General features: G+C 41.6%; 2 protein-coding genes across 2 annotated transcripts in view; one reads left to right on the forward strand and one right to left on the reverse strand.

Moving 5' to 3' along the window:
• Cad89D (cadherin 89D) overlaps window positions 1–18,154 on the reverse strand; it is a 160,008-nt gene extending 141,854 nt beyond the window's left edge. The window contains exon 1 of the mRNA XM_045752662.2: window positions 17,637–18,154. The gene's annotated coding sequence lies outside the window, so the exon portion shown is untranslated. The remainder of the gene's footprint in view (window positions 1–17,636) is intronic.
• LOC138350981 (uncharacterized) lies at window positions 9,325–21,652 on the forward strand. The gene is made up of 3 exons (XM_069302447.1): window positions 9,325–9,425; window positions 19,146–20,730; window positions 21,635–21,652. The coding sequence occupies exons 1-3, from the start codon at window positions 9,325–9,327 to the stop codon at window positions 21,650–21,652; spliced, it is 1,704 nt and encodes a 567-aa protein (XP_069158548.1).
• The last annotated feature ends 2,568 nt before the right edge of the window (window positions 21,653–24,220 follow it).

Here is a 24,220-nt window from a genome sequence, read left to right on the forward strand (position 1 = left end):
GGGCATGAATAGCCCGTAATTGCATAAGGCTATTTTTTTAAAGTAAACACTATTTACTATTATTCCCTCATTGTTGCTTCTTTGTACGGCATCTCATTCATTCTCAGGTGCTCTACATCACCTTCGCTTTTATTTACGATTTTGATGGTCTAATTTAAACATTTTTCTTTTAGATTTTTAATTTTATAAACCCATCAGGAGCCGATTTAGAAATGCTGATGAAATTAAATATTTTTATTATTAATATTTCCCCGAGTAATGCTTGTAACAGATATGACATGATTTTAGTCACTGCTCTCATTTGATAAACACCTGCGAAGGATACCTGGTTAACCAGGCTGTGATTCATACGTCAGGCTGCGAGCACCCGCGTCCCACAGCCTGGTTGACCAGATGACCAACCAGACCTGGTCAGAAACCGTGCCGCGGGGACATTGATCCTCGGAGCCTCCACAAGGTAGCCACAGGGTAGGTAGGTGTTTACCCTTGCTGATATTGGTCAGTTCCAATATTTACTTTTTACATCTAAATTTACAATTTCTTACAAAATCAAACAGAGGCAAATAACGGATAGATTCAGTATCTAGCAATGAAATTGTGCAGTTACCTTATGATTTGTGATTGTCTTAGATTACAGAACAGTGTACGTCTCAAGCCTCGAAATTGGTCCATTCTGAGATGAGAGCGATACAGAACCATTGAACATATACGGTAACTATATATATATACACCGTATCTATACCCTTACCTTAGCTGTTAAATCTGTAATGTTCAATAATAATATTATTATTATTATTATTATTATTATTAAACAGCATTAGGAACAACACAGTTTAACATTTTTACATTGTGTAACCTCCAGCTCATGGGCTCCAACCCATCCCGGAGGTACGTACTAAGACTTTTATAGGTAACGTCATTTCATTACAAGCATAACAGCAAAAATCCACACGAAATTTTTGTCTACTTTAATTCCAGAAATCACATCTCTGTGTTACCTCAATCCATCCCGTCTTCTTGGCTTCGGCTCCCTCTCCTTCCTCATCTTCTTCCCTTTCCTATTTCCCTTCTTCTCCCTCTCTTCTTTCCGGTTCTCTCTTGCTTCCCTCCTCTATTCCATTTGCCACATCCTTTCCCCCGTGCTGACACTTTACCCGAGAGCACACAGGAAGCCCCCTTACCTCCACCCCTTTCTCTTCTGGCCCCTCTCACCTAGCCTCCCACACCCCTCTCCCATTATCTAGGAGAAGATTATAAGGGAGAAGAGACGATATCGTCTCCTCTCCCTTCTATCCCCCTCCCATTCCCTTTGTCCTACTTCCTTCCATCTCACATTTCCTCTTTCATTCTTCTTTCTCTGTCTCGTCTCTCGTTTTCTCCTCATCTGATCTCAGCCTCTCTCTCTCTCTCTCTCTCATTTAATTCTTGTACGGAGTATGTTGTCATCTCAAAGAATAACACTGTTGCCCTGCTTGCAAAGACAGCCTGTCGCAGGCCAGTAGTAGATATTAATACAGGCGTTATAATATATTAAGATATTAATTTAGAAATTACTATAATATCCGATGAAACGCTTATATTGACCTACCAAATTTAAAGACCTGAAAGCTGAAGCCTCAAACATTAAGCCGAATACCATGAGGAGAAACCTATATATGGATCTAATAAGGGCAACAACTACCTATTAATAGGGATATTAACTCCTTATTAATAGGGATATTAACTCCATATTAATACAAGTAACAGGGTAATGTGATGTTATATTGGCTAGAATACACCTAGTTATAGCACTATCTGGCAGCTCTCTCAAAACTCAAGTGTCGAATACACAAGTGTGTCAACTTTATGTGAGAGAGAAAACATGCATTCCCTTGAACATTATATATTGTGTAGAATGTCCCACATTGACTGACTTCCGCGACCCTGGCTGAAGACATTCTGATCCCCCGTAAACATTATCTCAGTACTGCAACACTTTGATCATACACTGGACTTGTACCAAGATTTATTATATAACGCAACAATAACGCAAGGAATGTGATGGAATTATAACGAGCTGGTTTAAAAGGCACCTTAAATCTCCTTCTGTGGACGAGTGTTTCACTTACCTGTTTCTGAATGCTAACGAACCCACTGAATTAAGTGTCGAACAGATCTTTAACCCTCTCCATGGCGAACTGAAGGAACTGTATACAGGTTGGATAGCATTGTATACATGTATGGCCATGTATGCAGAATATCCCCCCCCCATGGTCCGAGTTGTCCGGATGAGCGACGACATCGTCTGAAGGACGGAAAGGACCGGATCCCAAGTTAACCGGACCCAAGCGTGAAAACTGGGACACATTGCTGGTTTGTCGGTTCTGCGTCAAGCTGCGTCACGCTACGGCGTCACACCAACACTACAGCGTTACACCAACACACTACAGCGTCAGGGAGAGGCCCCCCCCCACCTCCAGGTGAGGGAGAGGCCCCCCACCTCCAGGTGAGGGAGAGGCCCCCCACCTCCAGGTGAGGGAGAGGCCCCCCACCTCCAGGTGAGGGAGAGGCCCCCCACCTCCAGGTGAGGGAGAGGCCCCCCACCTCCAGGTGAGGGAGAGGCCCCCCACCTCCAGGTGAGGGAGAGGCCCCCCCACCTCCAGGTGAGGGAGAGGCCCCCCACCTCCAGGTGAGGGAGAGGCCCCCCACCTCCAGGTGAGGGAGAGGCCCCCCCACCTCCAGGTGAGGGAGAGGCCCCCCCACCTCCAGGTGAGGGAGAGGCCCCCCCCAACCTCCAGGTGAGGGAGAGGCCCCCCCCACCTCCAGGTGAGGGAGAGGCCCCCCCCCACCTCCAGGTGAGGGAGAGGCCCCCCCACCTCCAGGTGAGGGAGAGGGCCCCCCCCCACCTCCAGGTGAGGGAGAGGCCCCCCCCCCACCTCCAGGTGAGGGAGAGGCCCCCCCCCCACCTCCAGGTGAGGGAGAGGCCCCCCCCCCACCTCCAGGTGAGGGAGAGGCCCCCCCACCTCCAGGTGAGGGAGAGACCCCCCCCCCACCCCCAGGTGAGGGAGAGGCCCCCCCCACCCCCAGGTGAGGGAGAGGCCCCCCACCTCCAGGTTAGGGAGAGGCCCCCCCCCTCCACCAGGTGAGGGAGAGACGGTCTTGTCTATCCATTGAAGCTCCCCCTCTCCAATTTCCGGTCCCTGGTTCACTCTCCCTCACCCTCCCCTCACCTCCTCCCCTTCCGACTCCCTACCCCTTTATCCTGTCTCTTTCCTCCCTCCGTGGCTCCTCCCCCTTCCTTCCTCACCTCCTCACCCTGTCTCTTAGCCACCCGTCCTCTAAGTCCACATGTATAATAATTGATCGAGGCGATTAACAACAGGCTAACCATAGCCCGTGCTACTTGCCCCGCTCCTGTGCCAGGTAAGTTACGGGCTCACCATAGCCCGTGCTACTTGGAATTTGTTCCAAGTAGCTGAATCTATAACAACAACAACGATTAACAAAGCCTATCTACACCAGAGAGTAGCTGAAGGTTCGCCCTCTGCAACATGGTATCTTCAGGCAACCAAATTAGAAAGGTTAAATATCCCAAAAGGAATCCACAGGGAAATAGCAGTTAGGTTATATAGACTACGTCTAGGTTACAGATGCAACTGGGAGATTGGTGAACCCCGACAGAGAGAGTGCATCTTCTGCCAAACTGTCACAGAAAAGCCACTATCTCCTGGAATATGAAGCAACCAACGACCTTAGAAGAGCTTTAAGAGTCCCCTGACTCTTGCAGTAACCACCTTGAAGCCATCAACACTGCCACTCTCCTGGTCAAAAAAAGGTGTCCAGCAGCTGGAGACCCTCATAAAGACTGCCAAGCAGCATCCTCCCCCGCGATAGCATCTTGAAGATTAAATGCAACCTCAGAACACTGAATAGAATTACTGAACAAAAAATTGTACCACTTACGGGCTATTCATGCCCGTGCCACCTCTTGGGTGGCTTAATCTATATCAATCAATCAATCGAGGCGATTATTCCTGTGATCAACTATCTCTGGCACCCTGAATGATCACTGCCATAGTCCCTGACTGCATCCCCTTAACGTCAACGAAGGTAGGTCTTAGGGGACTCCGCCATAGGGCTTCGATCGTAAATTTTCCAGAATTAGGGTCTGTAGGCCTATGTGAGATCGTGTTACTGGCCGACAGGTAGGCCTAGCCTACAGTCCCAGTGTCGTTCAAGTGATCATATTTTAATTGTATGGGTTACGGTAATTATATCCCAAGTTAAAAGAAAAATACCATTGCACTTCAAAAGTACGAGATGTCATGAGTGAACATGAGAAAAATGTAGCCTATGAGAATAAAGTATGAGAAACATGTCCAACTAAAGAGAAAATTGGCGCCAAAAGTAGATCAATGACTCATCAACATTTCTAGAGACCTACATCCAACGTGTAGACAACGTTGATGGTTGAATATTGTATTGTTGCATTACTTGCTGTAGATTAGCACTATAAAAAGAGGATCAACTAACAATTATTTAAAATTGAATTACACACAACAGTACAGACACCAATCAGGCCATTAAGACTGATATCGTACACCTTCACCCGCTGAAGATAGCCGTTAGCCTCATAAATTGGCATTTTTGAATATTAAGAGTTGTCAACACATCAACTAGAAGGAAGAACGGGTAGTTTAGCACAGACATCAACGGTACCTCCCCTTATCTACGTGCCTCGCAAGATCATCAATATTGATGTATCTTGCAATAATAAAATGATAGAAGGTGGTGGGGGGGGGGGGGAATGTTTAGACTTTCATGGATGGACTCATATTGATCCGTTGCCTCCCCCCCCCCTCGCCCGTATCTGTCCCCCCTTCTACCATTTTTCCTCCCCCCCCCCCCTTAACACGTGAACCTGTCTACCCCCCCCCCCTATTGACTTCCACCCTCTCATCCCCCTTCCCATCCCCCTCTCCCTTTCTCCTTTCCCTAGCCCATATTCCGTCCCGCCCTCCCCTCCCTTTCCACTCTCGCCCTCCCCTTCCACCCTTTTCACTATCACGCTCTCCTCGTTATCCCCCCCCCCCCCTTCCCTCCCGCCTTTCCATCCTATCCCTTCTCCCTTTTCCTTCGCCACAAAGGAGACGAACAGGAAATTCATAATTACACAGCGGATCATTCAGGTGTAACACTTAACCCAGTTTATACAGCTCTGGCGGGGTGAGACGAGCTCCTGGCAGCCCCCTCTATGTGTGTACTGTGGCCCATGTGTACTCGTGTGTGGTCCATGTGTGCTCGTGTGTGGTCCATGTGTACTCGTCTGTGGTCCATGTATACTTGCAAAAACCTGCTCGCTCCCTCTCGTATACACATTTATTCTGAATCAAGAGAGAGTATAGGGAGATTACCACCTCTCTCTCTCTCTCTCTCTCTCTCTCTCTCTCTCTCTCTCTCTCTCTCTCTCTCTCTCTCTCTCTCTCTCTCTCTGGTATGAGAGAGAGAGAGAGAAGATATACACCAGACTTGCTCTTCCTTCCCCCCCCAACCTCCCTAAACCCCCGCCTCCACTCGTGCAAACCGAGAAATTCGGGGGGGGGGGGGGAGTGGAAGTAGCCGGGGGGGGGAATAACCCCCCCCCCCCCTCCCTATCATTACCCCCCCCCCCCCACCGCCAAGTTCTCTCCCCCTCGCCAATTAGGTACCGGACTACCGGAACTGAGTACCGGGGGACTTCTCCATGTAGGTTCACTTCGGAGCCTCGAATTTCATTTCTCTTCTCTCCCCGCTATGTGACGATATGTGATGTACTGACACTAAACCAGGGAGGAGGATAGCAGGGAGGGGGGATAGCAGGGAGGGGGGATAGCAGGGAGAGGGGATAGCAGGGAGAGGGGATAGCAGGGAGAGGGGATAGCAGGGAGAGGGGATAGCAGGGAGAGGGGATAGCAGGGGAGAAGGATAGCAAGGAGGGGGATAGCAAGGAGGGGGATAGCAAGGAGGGGGATAGCAAGGAGGAGGATAGCAGGGAGGAAGTATTAAGAAAGTTCAAGAAGGCCTATTGACCCATTCCAGGTTGCTCCTATTTACAACCCCCCCCCCACCCCTTTATTTTTACGGGCACAATACTATGGCTAAAAACTAAGATGCTCCAACGTCTGAAATTTGTGGGAAAAGTAGCGTGTCAGTCCGTCCTTCATAGTGATCTAAGATGGGCCGAAACGTCGCATCCTTTGTTTCAAAGATGTGTGGGTTGGGCGTCTCGTTCATGTATGTCTATCCCACGCTTGAAACACTCCAGCGATCCTACGGGTCTTGTATTTCCCGGAATTTTGTTCCGTAGATCAACCCAACCGGTTTCTAAACCCAGAGTATTTACTTGTTTGGGGCAAGGAGAGGAAATAAATCATCAAGGTAACATGCTCTGAATCATCAAGGTATCATGCTCCGAATCATCAAGGTATCATACCCTAAATCATCAAAGTATCATGCTCTGAATCATCAAGGTATCATACCCTAAATCATCAAGGTATCATACCCTAAATCATTAAGGTATCATACCCTAAATCATCAAGGTATCATGCCCTAAATCATCAAGGTATCATGCCCTAAATCATCAAGGTATCATGCCCTAAATCATCAAGGTATCATGCCCTAAATCATCAAGGTATCATGCCCTGAATCATCAAGGTATCATGCCCTAAATCATCAAGGTGATTTAAAATCACCTTAAAATACGTCACCGTCAGGTTACGTCAGCAGAACGTAACGGATGCGTCATTTCCGTGGTTGGTTTACCTCAGTTTACCGTGGGTAGGAATACCTGTGGTTGTGTCCTAGCTTCTCGCTATTGGCTGACCTTCCTCCCAGGAACCAACCCAAAACCCATTGCCTTACTCCTAGGTGCTTATATACTGCTAGGTGAACAGAGGCAGCTGGTGAAAGAAACATGCCCAGCCGTCTCTGTCCTACACCAGGAATCGAACGAGGGACTTGTGCTTGCAAGCCAACGACGTAGACCACTACGCTAGAGGCAGCTGGCCAACATTGGCAAACTGGGTTGTTAGTTTATGGCTCAAATTACCGGATGACATAATAGGCCTAACCCACCTAGCGTGGGTTAGGCCTGCAGGCGATGAGTCACAATAACGTGGCTGAAGTATGTTGACCAGACCACACACTAGAAGGTAAAGGGACGACGACGTCTCGGTCCGTCCTGGACCATTTTCTCAAGTCGATTGTTGGTCAGGCATCACAGTGAATGACTGCTTCGATATAAATAGGAGTTGTTTTGTTGTTATTATAAATTCAGCTACTCGGAACAAGTTCCAAGTAGCACGGGCTATGGTGAGCCCGTAACTTACCTAGCACAGGAGCGGGGCAAGTATCACGGGTTATGGTGAGCCCGTAGTGGACTTACCTGGCACAGGAGCGGTGCTGTCTGAAATAGGAGCTGCCTTGGCATAGGTTTAATACGGGCTACTCATGCCCGTGCCACCTCTTAGGTGTCCTAATCTTCATCAATCAATCAATCAAAGCCTAATTACCCTTTCTCCAGTCTCCTTAAGTCTTATCTTGCCTTGTGCGCTTAGAACCCAAGATACGAAATTGATATATAGGATTGTCCATCAAACATGTATTCTAATTCTAAACACCAGGAGCAGACGACTTCTGACTCCTGTGAGGAAGGGAAAGCTCTCTAAGACTTCAATCCGTTCTCGCACTTGCCCCTAGTCAATATTGACTTATTTAATAAGTGCATATGTGACATACTAATTGATTGTAAATATTTTAGTTTACCTTGAAAAGCTTCATAGAAAACACCGACCTCACCTAACCTTCTTAGTATGTTAAGAAAAGCATCTTATTGCTTCTTATTCACAATTATTACTTAACTTATCAACGGTATAGGTTAAGTAATAATTGTAATTAAGAAGCAATAAGATGCTTACCTTAACATACTAAGAAGGTTAGGTGAGGTCGGTGTTTTCTATGAAGCTTTTCAAAGTAAACTAAAATATTTACAATCAATTAGTATGTCAAATATGCACTTATTAAATAAGCCAATATTGACTATAAGCAAGTGCGAGAACGGGTTGAAGCCTTACACTACTAGTCCCCTCCCCCCCTGGAACACGACTCGTAATATCGCTTTACAACCAGGTAATTAGTGGTGGATGGCGGGAACTACCGCACGCCGCCGCGACACCCGCACGACATCGTACGTCGTGGGAAGGTGGTGTACGTGGGACCGCCGCCCCCCCCCCCTGTGACAATTACAGTGATGGTGGTCACACTACTGAGTACTCCTCCTACCCTTCCTCCTCTTCCTCTTCCGCCCCTTCTCCTCCTCTTCCTCCCTTCCTCCCTCCAACTCCACTTTGTCCTCCCTCCTCCTCTTCCTCCTCCTCCTCCTCTTGAGGAAGAAGATAAAGAGGAGGAAAAAGAGAAAGAGGAGGAGAATAATGAAGAGGATAAGGAAGAAGAGGAGGAAGAAGAGGAGGAGGATAAGGAAGAAGAGGAGGAGAATGAAGAGGAGGAGGAGAATGAAGCAGAGGGGGAGAATGAAGCAGAGGAGGAGAATGAAGAAGAGGGGGAAGAGGGAGAAGAGGAGAGATAAGAGAACGAAGAGGATACGGAGGAAGATGAGAAGGATGCAGAGGAGGAGAAGGAAGAAGACGAGAAGGAAGAGGAGGAGAAGGAGAAGGAAGAAGAGGAGAAGAAAGAGAATGAGAGGAAGAGGAGAATGGAGAGGAAGAAGAAGAAAACGACATACGAGTACAAAGTGTAGAAGGCAGGGAAGGAGATAGACAAGAATGGAGTAAATAGACAAGAGAAGAAACAGAGGAGAAGGACAAATAGACGAGGGAGTCCAAGAGGAGGAGGAGCCCAGCAACTACAGTGATGGAGAAGCCTCCTCCTTAACGCACCATCCCGGTGACAGTGTTGCTCCCACAGGTCAATCACCATCCCGGTGACAGTGTTGCTCCCACAGGTCAATCACCACCACAGTCACCAGTTGACGCCCCGAGAGAAGGCTGCTTCCTGGCGCTGGTGTAACCAAGGGGCCTAACCTCCACGAACCTCGGGGTTAGGTCGCGAGGCTCTAACCAACCCTTTTTTTCATATTTCTTGTTTTTGTAACATATTGGAATTATAAATATATATAATAAACAAGAAGACCGCCAACCTACTCATGAAGAACTCTCCAGACACCAAACACAACGCCTTAAGATAGACCAACGTCGTTTATGTCTTCACATGCCCTCTTGGGGAGTGTCAGCCCCAAAGATCTCAGTATATAGGCAAGACAACAACGTCTCTCTCTCTAGGGGATTAACAATGCACAAACAACAGGGTTCCTTCAAGGAGCATATAATCTCCACAAGCAACGAGACCATCACCAGAGACATCTTAACAAGCAACACTGAAATAATCGACAGGTATAAAGTCAACGGAAGACTCGACATGAGCGAGGCACTACACATAAAGTCATGACCATCAATCAACAACCACTTAAGACATAATTACCTCAAACCCACTTCAAGACCCCGAGCCAACACAGAGACAGGACCCAATGACTCTGCCTTAGACACACAAGCAGCAGCAAGAGCATCAGCTGCTTGTGTTGATGCATGTAATACCCTATAAATATCCCCCTATGTTATGCCATTCATCCACTTGTTTCATCCACTTATTCTATACCACCTCACCCAATGAGAATATAAGCCTGTGCAAAGGGATGGTAAATCACAGCCCCGCTCCTCTGCCAGGTAAGTCCACAACGGGCTCACCATAGCCCGTGCTACTTGGAACTGTTTGTTCCAAGTAGCGAATCTTAAACAATTACATGGTAAATTAGTCTTTGAGAATGTAAGGAGTGACCTTGCGAAACGCATCCCTAGGCGCTAGAGCAAAATTACAAGTGTAAAAATGAGCTTCGGAGAGAGAATTTTATTAGCTCTCTTTATAAAATTATCTTTTATAATTTTATTAACTCTTTTCCCGACAGTGAAGAAAAACATAAGAAATATTGAGAGGATTCGTGTTAAAATTATTAATCTTACCCTTTCGGTCATATTCAACTATATATATATATATATATATATATATATATATATATATATATATATATATATATATTAGTATATTTTGGTAGCAGTCTTTCCTGTAGACATATATTATTAAATATGACCGAAAAAGTAAGATTAATAATTCTAACACGAATTTTCTCAATCTTTCGTACATTACGCACATTAAATAAAAAATATATATATGACAATGTCAGACCACGGAGGAAAAATGAAACAGGAATTTCCTTAAGTACTTTCGTATATTAATACATCTTCAGGAGGGAGTGTCAGTGTCATCACTCCTTCTGAAGATGTATTAATATACGAAAGTACTTAAGGAAATTCCTGTTTCATTTTTCCTCCGTGGTCTGACATTGTCACATTTTTAATCGTGTTTATTTTCGTGATTTACACACACACACACACATATATATATATATATATATATATATATATATATATATATATATATATATATATATATATATATATATGTATATATTATATATATATATATATATATATATATATATATATATATATATATATATATATATATATATATATATATATATATATATATATATATGTCGTACCTAATAGCCAGAACGCACTTCTCAGCCTACTATGCAAGGCCCGATTTGCCTAATAAGCCAAGTTTTCATGAATTAATGTTTTTTCGACTACCTAACCTACCTAACCTAACCTACCTTTTTCGGCAACCTAACCCAACCTAACCTATGAAGATAGGTTAGGTTAGGTTAGGTAGGGTTGGTTAGGTTCGGTCATATATCTACGTTAATTTTAACTACAATAAAAAAAATTGACCTCATACATAATGAAATGGGTAGCTTTATCATTTCATAAGAAAAAAATTAGAAAAAATATATTAATTCAGGAAAACTTGGCTTATTAGGCAAATCGGGCCTTGAATAGTAGGCCAAAAAGTGAGTTCTGGCTACTAGGTACGACATATATATATATATATATATATATATATATATATATATATATATATATATATATATATATATATGTATATATTATATATATATATATATATATATATATATATATATATATATATATATATATATATATATATATATATATATATATAATGTCGTACCTAGTAGCCAGAACGCACTTCTCAGCCTACTATGCAAGGCCCGATTTGCCTAATAAGCCAAGTTTTCATGAATTAATTGTTTTTCGACAACCTAACCTACCTAACCTAACCTAACCTAACTTTTTCGGCCACCTAACCTAACCTAACCTATTAAGACAGGTTAGGTTAGGTTAGGTAGGGTTGGTTAGGTTCTGTCATATATCTACGTTAATTTTAACTCCAATAAAAAAAATTGACCTCATACATAATGAAATGCGTAGCTTTATCATTTCATAAGAAAAAAATTAGAGAAAATATATTAAATCAGGAAAACTTGGCTTATTAGGCAAATCGGGCCTTGCATAGTAGGCTGAGAAGTGCGTTCTGGCTACTAGGTACGACATATATATATATATATATATATATATATATATATATATATATATATATATGTCGTACCTAGTAGCCAGAACTCACTTCTCAGCCTACTATGCAAGGCCCGATTTGCCTAATAAGCCAAGTTTTCATGAATTAATGTTTTTTCGTCTACCTAACCTACCTAACCTAACCTAACCTAGCTTTTTTTGGCTACCTAACCTAACCTTACCTATAAAGATAGGTTAGATTAGGTTAGGTAGGGTTGGTTAGGTTCGGTCTTATATCTACGTTAATTTTAACTCCAATAAAAAAAATTTACCTCATACATAATGAAATGGGAAGCTTTATCATTTCATAAGAAAAAAATTATATAAAATATATTAATTCAGGAAAACTTGGCTTATTAGGCAAATCGGGCCCTGCATAGTAGGCTGAGAAGTGAGTTCTGGCTACTAGGTACGACATATATATATATATATATATATATATATATATGTATATATTATATATATATATGTCGTACCTAGTAGCCAGAACGCACTTCTCAGCCTACTATGCATGGCCCGATTTGCCTAATAAGCCAAGTTTTCCTGAATTAATATATTTTCTCTAATTTTTTTCTTATGAAAGGATAAAGCTACCCATTTCATTATATATGAGATCAATTTTTTTTATTGAAGTTAAAATTAACGTAGATATATGACCAAACCTAACCAACCCTCCCTAACCTAACCTAACCTATCTTTATAGGTTAGGTTAGGTTAGGCAGCAGAAAAAGTTAGGTTAGCTTAGGTTAGGTAGGTTAGGTAGTCGAAAAACAATTAATTCATGAAAACTTCGCTTACTAGGCAAATCGGGCCATGCATAGTAGGCTGAGAAGTGCGTTCTGGCTACTAGGTACGACATATATATATATATATATATATATATATATATATATATATATATATATATATATATGTCGTACCTAGTAGCCAGAACGCACTTCTCAGCCTACTATGCAAGGCCCAATTTGCCTAATAAGCCAAGTTTTCATGAATTAATTGTTTTTCGACTACCTAACCTACCTAACCTAACCTAACCTAACTTTTTCAACTACCTAATCTAACCTAACCTATAAAGATAGGTTAGGTTAGGTAGGGTTGGTTAGGTCCGGTCATATATCTACGTTAATTTTAGCTCCAATAAAAAAAAATTGACCTCATACATAATGAAATGGGTAGCTTTATCATTTCATAAGAAAAAAAATAGAGAAAATATATTATTTCAGGAAAACTTGGCTTATTAGGCAAATCGGGCCTTGCATAGTAGGCTGAGAAGTGCGTTCTGGCTACTAGGTACGACATATATATATATATATATATATATATATATATATATATATATATATATATATATATATATATATATATATATATATATATATATATATATAGCACACTGCTACAGCTTTCTTCCGATCGGCTCGGAGACCCTCGGTTCGTGGGGAAAATGTGCATTGAAGTTCCTGAAGGAATTGGGGGACAAATTGATCAGCGCTACAAAAGACCAGAGAGCAAAAAGTTTCTTGTTCCAGCGCCTCAGTGTTGCGATTCAGAGGGGAAATGCCTGTTGCGTCTTGGGCACTAGTCCAATTTCAGAGGAATTCGAAGAAGTGTTTGACTTGCAACAATGATCGAACCCGTCTGTGACATTCATCAATGTTTCCCATTGTTGTGTTTTTCAAGAGATCCATAACCTTTAAGCACCTTTTTGCATTATTATTTTTGTATCAACCCATGTATATCTTGTAACCATCAAATGCATAATAAAGCACAAAAAATAAAAAAGGAAGGGGGTGGTAGGAGAAAAGCACACAGAAACTGTATTGGAGGGGATCTAAACATTCCCTCTAATGCGTTATGCGTGGTTTCCTCCGAGGCTATGGGTCCCCCTTCTTCCAGCTAGAGTGTATATATATATATATATATATATATATATATATATATATATATATATATATATATATATATATATATATATATATATATATATATATATATATATATATGTCGTACCTAGTAGCCAGAACGCACTTCTCAGCCTACTATGCAAGGCCCAATTTGCCTAATAAGCCAAGTTTTCATGAATTATTTGTTTTTCGACAACCTAACCTACCTAACCTAACTTTTTCGGGTACCTAACCTAACCTCTAAAGATAGGTTAGGTTAGGTTAGGTAGGGTTGGTTAGGTTCGGTCATATATCTACGTTAATTTTAACTCCAGTAAAAAAAAATTGACCTCATACATAATGAAATGGGTAGCTTTATCATTTCATAAGAAAAAAATTTGAGAAAATATATTAATTCAGGAAAACTTGGCTTATTAGGCAAATCAGGCCTTGCATAGTAGGCCAAAAAGTGCGTTCTGGCTACTAGGTACGACATATATATATATAATCGTACCTAGTAGCCAAAACGCACTTCTCGGCCTACTATGCAAGGCCCGATTTGACTAATAGGCCGAGAGATTTTCTTTATTTTCAATAAATTGTTTCCTACTGGTTTATTTTAATTATTATTATTATTATATTATATTAAAAACATAAATTATTGATTTAGTTTGGTTAGGTTTGGTAGGGTTGGTTAGGTTCGGTCATATATCTACGTTAGTTTAAACTAACAAAATTTAAAAATTAGCTCATATATAATGAAATGAATAGCTTTATCATTTCATACGAAAAAAATAGAGAAAATATGTTAATTCAGGAAAACTTGGCTTATTACGGAAATCGGGCCTTGCATAGTAGGCCAAGAACTGCGTTCTGGCTACTAGGTAAAACATATATATATATATATATATGTCGTACCTAGTAGCCAGAACTCACTTCTCAGCCTACTATTCAAGGCCCGATTTGCCTAATAAGCCAAGTTTTCCTGAATTAATATATTTACTACAATTTTTTTCTTATGAAATGATAAAGCAACCCTTTTCTCTATGTATGAGGTCAATTTTTTTTTATTGGAGTTAAAATTAACGTAGATATATGACCGAACCTAACCAACCCTACCTAACCTAACCTAACCTATATTTATAGGTAAGGTTAGGTTAGGTAGCCAAAAAAAGCTAGGTTAGGTTAGGTTAGGTAGGTTAGGTAGACGAAAAAACATTAATTCATGAAAACTTGGCTTATTAGGCAAATCGGGCCTTGAATAGTAGGCTGAGAAGTGCGTTCTGGCTATTAGGTACGACATATATATATATATATATATATATATATATATATATTGGAGGAACTCGACAACCTATGATAACTATCTTTGTACCTTATATGCAACTCCTTTTTTGTAACAAACTTCAAATAAAACAAATATATATGTGTACATACAAAAGAATGGGGGTGGTAGGAGAAGATAATATTAGTGTTCAGTGAGAAACCACAAGGTCTCCTCTGAATACTTTTTATTTTCTTCTCTGAGGCAATGGGTCCCCACATTGGCACCAGAGGTGGTACCCTCACAATATTATTATATATATATATATATATATATATATATATATATATATATATATATATATATATATATATATATATATATATATATGTCGTACCTAGTGGCCAGAATGCACTTCTCAGCCTACTATGCAAGGCCCGATTTGCCTAATAAGCCAAGTTTTCATGAATTAATATATTTTCTCAATTTTTTTTCTTATGAAATGATAAAGCTACCCATTTCATTATGTATGAGGTCAATTTTTTTTTATTTGAGATAAAATTAACGTAGATATATGACCGAACCTAACCAACCCTACCTAACCTAACCTAACCTATCTTTATAGGTTAGGTTAGGTAGCCGAAAAAGTTAGGTTAGGTTAGGTAGGTTAGGTAGTCGAAAAAACATTAATTCGTGAAAACTTAGCTTATTAGGCAAATCGGGCCTTGCATAGTAGGCTGAGAAGTGCGTTCTGGCTACTAGGTACGACATTATATATATATATATATATATATATATATATGTCGTACCTAATAGCCAGAACGTACTTATCAGCCTACTATTCAAGGTCCGATTTGCCTAATAAGCCAAGTTTTCATGAATTAATGTTTTTTCGACTACCTAACCTACCTAACCTAACCTAACATAACTTTTTCTGCTACCTAACCGAACCTAACCTATGAAGATAGGTTAGGTTAGGTTAGGTAGGGTTGGTTAGGTTCGGTCATATATCTACGTTAATTTTAACTCCATTAAAAAAAAATTGACCTCATACATAATGAAATGGGTAGCTTTATCATTTCGTAAGAAAAAAACTAGAGAAAACATATTAATTCATGAAAACTTGGCTTATTAGGCAAATCGGGCCTTGCATTGTAGGCTGATAAGTGCGTTCTGGCTACTAGGTACGACATATATATATATATATATATATATATATATATATATATATATATATATATATATATATATATATATGTATGTTGTACCTAGTAGCCAGAACGCACTTCTCAGCCTACTATGCAAGGCCCGATTTGCCTAATAAGCCAAGTTTTCATGAATTAATTGTTTTTCGACTACCTAACCTAACCTAACCTTTTCGGCTACCTAACCTAACCTAACCTATAAAGATAGGTTAGGTTAGGTAGGGTTAGTTAGATTCGGTCATATATCTACGTTAATTTTAACTCCAATAACAAAAATTGACCTCATAAATATTGAAATGGGTAGCTTTATCATTTCGTAAGAAAAAATTAGAGAAAATATATTAATTCAGGAAAACTTGGCTTATTAGGCAAATTGGGCCTTGCATAGTAGGCTGAGAAGTGCGTTCTGGCTACTAGGTACGACATATATATACACACACACACACACACACACATACACCCCCTCCCCCTTTAATGCCCAAATCACTCCCTCCTTGACCAATCACACACACACACACACACACACACACACACACACACACACACACACACACACACACACACACACACACACACACACACAAAAAAAAAAAGTACACCAGTAAGAGGCACAACCACCACTCCCCCCCCCCTCTTCCCTTAAACAAACGCTTCAATCATTCCCAAGGTGTACACCGGAGGGTCCAGGAGTATAAACAGGACCTGTAACGTTAATTATCAGAGAATCGACGAGAAGACTAGGGGGCAGGATTCAGCCATTATTTACGCAACCGCTTAACGAAACCTGTACATCTTTCCTCAATCATGGCGGCTTTGGTGACAATTATTAAACACCGTTCGAGTAACTAAATTCCCGGGGCCAAGCCATTCTTATAAACAACCTCGGAGCCCGCAAACTGTTGAATAAATGTAAATGAAACTGGCATGATTGAGGCGAGATGAACAGGTTTCGTAAATGCTTAATGAATTCTGGCCTTGACCAAAACTTCCACTTGTCCTCACACTTAGTGCACGGAGGTCTTAACGCTATCGATTACGTTAAACATTCAGTGCTATCTTGAGGTTGTCTTGAGATGATTTCGGGGCTTTAGTGTCCCCGCGGCCCGGTCCTCGACCAGGCCTCCACACCCAGGAAGCAGCCCGTGACAGCTGACTAACACCCAGGTACCTATTTTATTGCTAGGTAACACGGGCATAGGGTGAAAGAAACTCTGCCCATTGTTTCTCGCCGGCGCCCGGGATCGAACCCGGGACCACAGGATCACAAGCCCAGAGTGCTGTCCGCTCGGCCGACCGGCTCGTGCTTTAGTGAAGTTACTAAGACCCGTAACACTGACGAACATGTGCTTCAAACAAACTGGGTAGCTTGCCCATTCAAACGCTTCTGGTTCATCTTCATATATGACGCTTGCCAAAATGGCCAAGACATTCAGTTAAACCTTCCCAGGTTCGTCTCCCACCGAGAATAAACACAAACTTTCAGGTCGGATTGCGGATTGAACATCTTATTCAAACCCAAAATGAACCACACCCGCGACCTCTTCTAGCATTTCTAAACCAAGTCTCCACCGAGCCTATAAACCTTCATTTGCTAAAACCCTTTAGAAAAATAACGACTCGATGTTTGCCATGTGGTTTAAGAAGTTGAAGGCAATATCTTATCTATTGCAGACGTGGTTTAAGAACTTTAACTTACCTTTAGTATCTGTAAATCAGCTACGATGTTGTATCTCTTGTACAAAACGTGTATTGAAGTTACCATTGGAGACAATATTCAATTAAATTTTCAGCACTCAAGGAGCTAGAGTCCGGCTCTGACAGACATCTGACTTGAGAAACATTGCTCAAATGATGGTTGCAAATATCCTGGTTGACATTGCAATGCCTGCACTGTCCTTAGCTGTCTATAAAGCTTGTCTCCATGTGCTGTATGCAACACTATCAATAAAAGCTTGTTGCAGAAGACAGTTAACTTTCAGATTATCAGTTATAAACTATAGTAACATATACAACACACAACTACTATAAATTGTACACATTAGTTCACATTTTAACAGTTCAGGAAACAGCAGGTAACACAGTCCAGGATGCGAGAGTGAACACAAAACAGTATCTAGGAGTGAACACAGCCCAGAGTGCAAGAGTGAAGACACAAGAGAGACGCGTGCACTCAGGCCTCACGCGCGCGAACTCACCGCGTGTTGAGGACCAACTGCTGGCGGGAACCTCCACGCGTGTCAGTGTTGCCAGATGCTGGTGACCACGCGCCTTACAATGCCAGCACAAAATATAATATCACCCGTACAGACGCTAATCAATGTTGATTTACCTCATAACAAATCATCCCATTTATCAATAAAATGTAACTTTCATTTATAAAAAGATATCAGCAAGAGTGGTTAAGCAGAGGGAATATCATGTTGATATCAAGACACAGCTGGCAACAGCACTTCCTTTTCCCACGCGCTCGGCGTTGCCATAAATAATTAATTTAATATATTTTTTATCCCATTTGCCTTTATAAAATCAAATAAAAATACGATAATATAGTTTATATACATTACATAACTTGAATTACTTCCCACGCGAAGCTTTCGACAATCTGAGTCTTCAGGATTAATATATTCTCCAATAATTAATCAGTGCAGCACTCTTGTTGACATGTGGTCCATCCTGTAGGTGTAGTTCCAGGTGGGTATTCAACGGTAATTTGAGGGTAGGGTACAGGGTACACCCCGAGAAGTGTACCCTGCTTCTCTGTGTATATATACCTGGAGAGTTTACTTTCAATCTAGCTCTGTTCTGGACTAAAGTATCCTTTCTGGTTGGTCCGTAAACCATTATGTTGGTTTTAATAACCCTGCAGAGGTAGATAGCCCTCAATAACCCTCCAGTGATGGATAGCCCTCAATAACCCTCCAGGGGAAGATAGGCCTCAATAACCCTCCAGAGGAAGATAGACCTCAATAACCCTCCTGAGGTAGATAGGCCTCAATACAAACACCAAACAAACTTTAACTACAACTTCAGAACTATATTCTCACTGAATGGTAGTAGAGTGGACGCTCCCAGACCACCGTCTGGGTAACACAAGCGGCAGCTGCTATATGAGGCTCGCTGTTTCTACGCGGAATATTACTTGAAAACAAAAAGTTGCACCAGACTTCTGTTGGAAGTATTGGTTGACTTGACGGAGCGACTACAGCGCCGTGCTGGTCAACGCTGTAGTGGTCAATGTTGTGGTGGTCAATGTTGTGGTGGTCAATGTGCTGGTCAATGTTGCGTTGGTCAATGTTGTGGTGGTCAATGTTGCGCTGGTCAATGTACTGGTCAATTTTGTGGTGGTCAATGTTGTGGTGGTCAATGTGCTGGTCAATGTTGTGGTGGTCAATGTGCTGGTCAATGTTGTGGTGGTCAATGTTGTGGTGGTCAATGTGCTGGTCAATGTTGCGCTGGTCAATGTTGTGGTGGTCAATGTTGCGCTGGTCAATGTACTGGTCAATTTTGTGGTGGTCAATTTTGTGGTGGTCAATGTTGTGGTGGTCAATGTTGCGCTGGTCAATGTACTGGTCAATTTTGTGGTGGTCAATGTTGTGGTGGTCAATGTTGTGGTGGTCAATGTTGTGGTGGTCAATGTGCTGGTCAATGTTGTGGTGGTCAATGTGCTGGTCAATGTTGTGGTGGTCAATGTGCTGGTCAATGTTGTGGTGGTCAATGTTGTGGTGGTCAATGTTGTGGTGGTCAATGTGCTGGTCAATGTGCTGGTCAGTGTTGTGGTGGTCAATGTTGTGCTGGTCAATGTTGTGGTGATCAGTGTGCTGGTCAATGTTGTGCTGGTCAATGTTGTGGTGGTCAATGTGCTGGTCAGTGTTGTGGTGGTCAATGTTGTGGTGGTCAATGTGCTGGTCAATGTTGTGGTGGTCAATGTGCTGGTCATTGTTGTGGTGGTCAATGTTGTGCTGATCAATGTTGTGGTCAATATTGTGGTGGTCAATGTGCTGGTCATTGTTGTAGTGGTCAATGTGCTGGTCAATGTATTGGTCAATGTTGTGCTGGTCAATGTTGCGCTGGTCAATGTTGCGCTGGTCAATGTCGTGCTGGTCAATGTTGTGGTGGTCAACGTGCTGGTCAATGTTGTGGTGGTCAATGTTGTGGTGGTTAATGTACTGGTCAATGTTGTGGTGGTCAATGTGCTGGTCAATGTTGTGGTGGTCAATGTGCTGGTGAATGTTGTGGTGGTCAATGTGCTGGTCAATGTTGTGGTGGTCAATGTGCTGGTCAATGTTGTGGTGGCCAATGTGCTGGTCAATGTTGTGGTGGTCAATGTTGTGGTCAATGTGCTGGTCAATGTTGTGGTCAATGTGCTGGTCAATGTTGTGGTGGTCAATGTGCTGGTAAATGTTGTGGTGGTCAATGTGCTGGTCAATGTTGTGGTGGTCAATGTTGTGGTGGTCAATGTTGTGGTGGTCATTGTGCTGGTCAATGTTGTGCTGGTCAATGTTGTGCTAGTCATTGTTGTGGTGGGCAATGTTGTGCTGGTAAATGTTGAGGTGGTCAGTGTTGTGCTGGTCAATGTTGTGCTGGTCAATGTTGTGCTGGTCAATGTTGCGCTGGTCAATGTTGCGCTGGTCAATGTTGCGCTGGTCAATGTCGTGCTGGTCAATGTTGTGCTGGTCAATGTTGTGCGAGTTAATGTGCTGCTCAATGTTGTGCTCGTCAATGTTGTGCTGGTCAATGTTGTGCTGGTCAGTGTTGTGCTGGTCAATGTTGTGCTCGTCAATGTTGTGCTGGTCAGTGTTTTGCTGGTCAGTGTTGTGCTGGTCAATGTTGTGCTGGTCAGTGTTGTGCTGGTCAATGTTGTGCTGGTCAGTGTTGTGCTGGTCAATGTTGTGCTGGTCAGTGTTGTGCTGGTCAGTGTTGTGCTGGTCAATATAATGTTGAATATAATCGCCAATATTCAATCTATCATCAAAACATGGCGCTGTACGTTTCAAAATGTGTAAGTCAAATACTGACTTGTTAATGTCATCATAAGTAAATATTGACTTAATCAAATCTACCTAAGTTAGTATTTAGTTTATAGTCAATATAACTATGTTCAGAATTATGACTGGAGCATATCTGGGGAGGGTCTCTGGAGTTCTTCTACTCCACGAGGAGGCCTGGTCGACGACCGGGCCGCGGGGACGCTAAGCCCCGGAAGCACCTCAAGGTAACCTCAAGGTAAGGTAGGCCTGAAGCCAGGCTCGACTTGTGATAACTTGGTCCAACAGGTTGTTGCTTGCATGTGCCTGTAGGCCTACATATCCACTACAACCCGGTTGGTCCGGCACTTCTTGCTTGAACTTATCAAATTGTTTCTTGAAGAAGTCCACCTTCGTTCCAGCAATATTTCCAATGCTTGCTGGGTGGGTATTGAACCTCTGATGTTCAGATAGTGTTCTCCGATTGTGTCTATGGAACCTCTACTCCTCACTGGTTCTATTCTGCATTTCCTTCCGAATCTTTCTCTCCAGTACCTTGTTATTCTTCTGGGCAAATTTGGGACCTGGAACTCCAGTATATACTATTTGCTATCTCTCTCGTCTCCTTTCCAGAGAGTACATTTTGAGAGCTTTTAGGCGGTCCAATAATTTAATTGGTTTATCGTGTCTATGCGTGCCGTTTATGTTCTCTGTATTTCCTCTATTTCAGAAATCTCTCCTGCTCTGAAAGGAGAAGTAAGTACCGAGCAATACTCAAGACGGGACAGCACCAGTGATTTATACTATTAACATTGCTGTGGGGTCCCCTTATTTGAACGTTCTCATAATCCATCCTATTAGTTTCCTGGCCGCCGCAATATATGCTAGGTTATGTTCACTAAATGTCGGGTCGTCAGACATCATAATGTCCATATCTTTTACATGTTGTTTACCTTCCATGGTTGGTCTGATTGTGTTCTGTACCCTGTATTATGTTTAAGTTCACCATTCCAATATACCTAAGTACCTGGAAATTTCTACTGTTTAACATCACCTAAGCTTCCATTGCCCAGTCGAAGACTTTATTAACATCAGATTATAGTTTTTCAGTGTTTTCTACAGAGGAAATTGTCAGGCTGATTTTTGTATCATCAGCAAAGAACGACACGAAGATGTGATTTGTAGTTTTGTCTATACCTGATTTTATTACATTTTATTTTATTGAATACTCTTTGAAATTTGTTTATCAGAAAATTTAAAATTCATTACTCCACTTTACCTGTTAGTTGTATTCATCAAATTTTAAGCGCTATCACTCCTTGGTTACACTTATCAAATGCCTTTGAAATTTCTGTGAATTCAACATCTGCATTTTTATTTTTTTTATACAACTTCCATCGAAAAAATATATACATGAGAATATATATATTTTTTCATTTCAAATTCAGGGGTTCAGACACAAGTTTTACAGTGGGAGCAGTCTACAAATTCTGAACACAGATGTAAATAAATTCAACGCTACCTCGGAAATTTCATTTTAAGTAATAAACTCAGCAAAAATCACCTAATACTAACATAAAATTTTAATATTGACCTCCGCCAGCCTGATAACCCACTAATCGCTAGCTTCCTCAACTGTATAAACACTTCGATACTATTACCTATAATCACTAAACCTACCATAATTACACCACCCATGGCCATATTCAGACAAGCATAACCACCTCTGGAAGTGATGGTACAACTGAACCAGGTACAACCCTACAGTTCTTCTAACTAGTGTGGCGAGAATCTGGAATAGAACAGTAACTATTCTGGCAGATCTTGTGTCAATGGCACATTAATAAAAAAAGAGAAAACAAAGTAAAAAAAAACTGCTTGATACCTCTATTGTGTGAGAGCTGCGGGTAGAAACCAAAGAGAATAAAAACTTCAAACATTTAATATAAAGAAATGACTTTAATTTTACACAAAATGATAAGTAACAATTAATGAAAACAGAACCCCTCATCCACTTCGCTTAAACACAATCAAAATAGAAATACACATGTGAAATTTACGTTAATAACAAAGGTGCGGGTAATACTTTATAGAAAATGCTATGTGCGTCTACCGTCACCCGGAGGCGAGAGTAGATGCTACAGCCATGAGCACTCGAAGGGTAATCTGAGGCTCTGAAGATTGATGATTGATAAAGATTAAGCCACCCAAGAGGTGGCACGGGCATGAATAGCCCGTAAGTGGTGGCCCTTTTGAGCCATAACCAGTATCAGTAGATGATACTGTAGATCTGTGGAGGTGCGACTGCACCCTGCGTGGACGCTCAGGTACTGTAGGGTGGAGGGGAGGGGTGATGCGTTGTGTCTAGACAATACGTTTGGGCACCTATTGTTGTTGTTGTTGTTGATATTGAACCTTTATGTTGTAGCATGCTGGTAAGTAGGAGGTAAAGGAACAGGCAGGATCTACAGGCAGGATCTACTGCTAAGCAGGAGATTACCATAACACTAGCATTAGAAAACTGGAACAACGAAGATTGGCTTTAAACTGCAAGCAAATTTGTTGTTGCTGTTAATATAAACAGGGAGTCTGAGCTCAATAATTTAGCAAACATCTACATATTCAAACGTTTATATTAATATTTTGAATAACCTAGGTATTCGAACATTTCTTCACTAAGCTTGAAGCTTCTATAATACTCACTTTCCTATACTAATTAAATAAGTCTTGAAGGATTAACAACCCTTGGCTTAACAAAGGATAAAATCAATGAATAAAAAGCATGAGAATGAAAAGAAATATAGGATTGAGTCATCGAAAAATAACTATCTCAGATATATTCTTCAGTGCTGTTGCTGTAATCCACAAGTTAGGTGTGAATATTAGCTAGCGAATCAAGCACTACAACATTTAACAAATGATGGCTGAATGCTTTAGAGAAAATTCGAAATGAAGCCATGAGGATAACGCTTGGAGCCCCCAGATGCACAAGAATCATCAACATGAGGGAGGAGCTGAAAGTCCCAACCATATGAGAAAGTATTGAGCAGCTCAGTACTACCTTTTGTGTAGGGGTGATGAGAGACCCAACATCATCCTTACTACTTAGAGAAAAACTGACAGTATTGTATATAGGGGGAGAGTGTTGCCAACGCACCAGCGGGCAACCTATATGCAAGCTGGTTGAGTAGAAATGTTGCCAGTCTCATTATACTAAATATTCCCATTGTATACAACGTACTAGCCAATGATATCCCATTATATCTGTACCCTGAAATGCAAGTGTCTTACACGCCCATCAGCAAAAAGAGCAAGG

Source organism: Procambarus clarkii, chromosome 48 (assembly GCF_040958095.1).
Source record: "Procambarus clarkii isolate CNS0578487 chromosome 48, FALCON_Pclarkii_2.0, whole genome shotgun sequence".
Lineage (NCBI taxonomy): Eukaryota > Metazoa > Arthropoda > Malacostraca > Decapoda > Cambaridae > Procambarus > Procambarus clarkii.

Excerpts from the sequence above, each read along its gene's own strand:
- LOC138350981 (XM_069302447.1), top strand. The coding sequence starts at position 9,325 with ATGCACAAACAACAGGGTTCCTTCAAGGAGCATATAATCTCCACAAGC. Across the intron at positions 9,426-19,145 it reads AACACTGAAATAATCGACAG|CGCCGTGCTGGTCAACGCTG; the intron begins GTATAAAGTCAA and ends GAGCGACTACAG.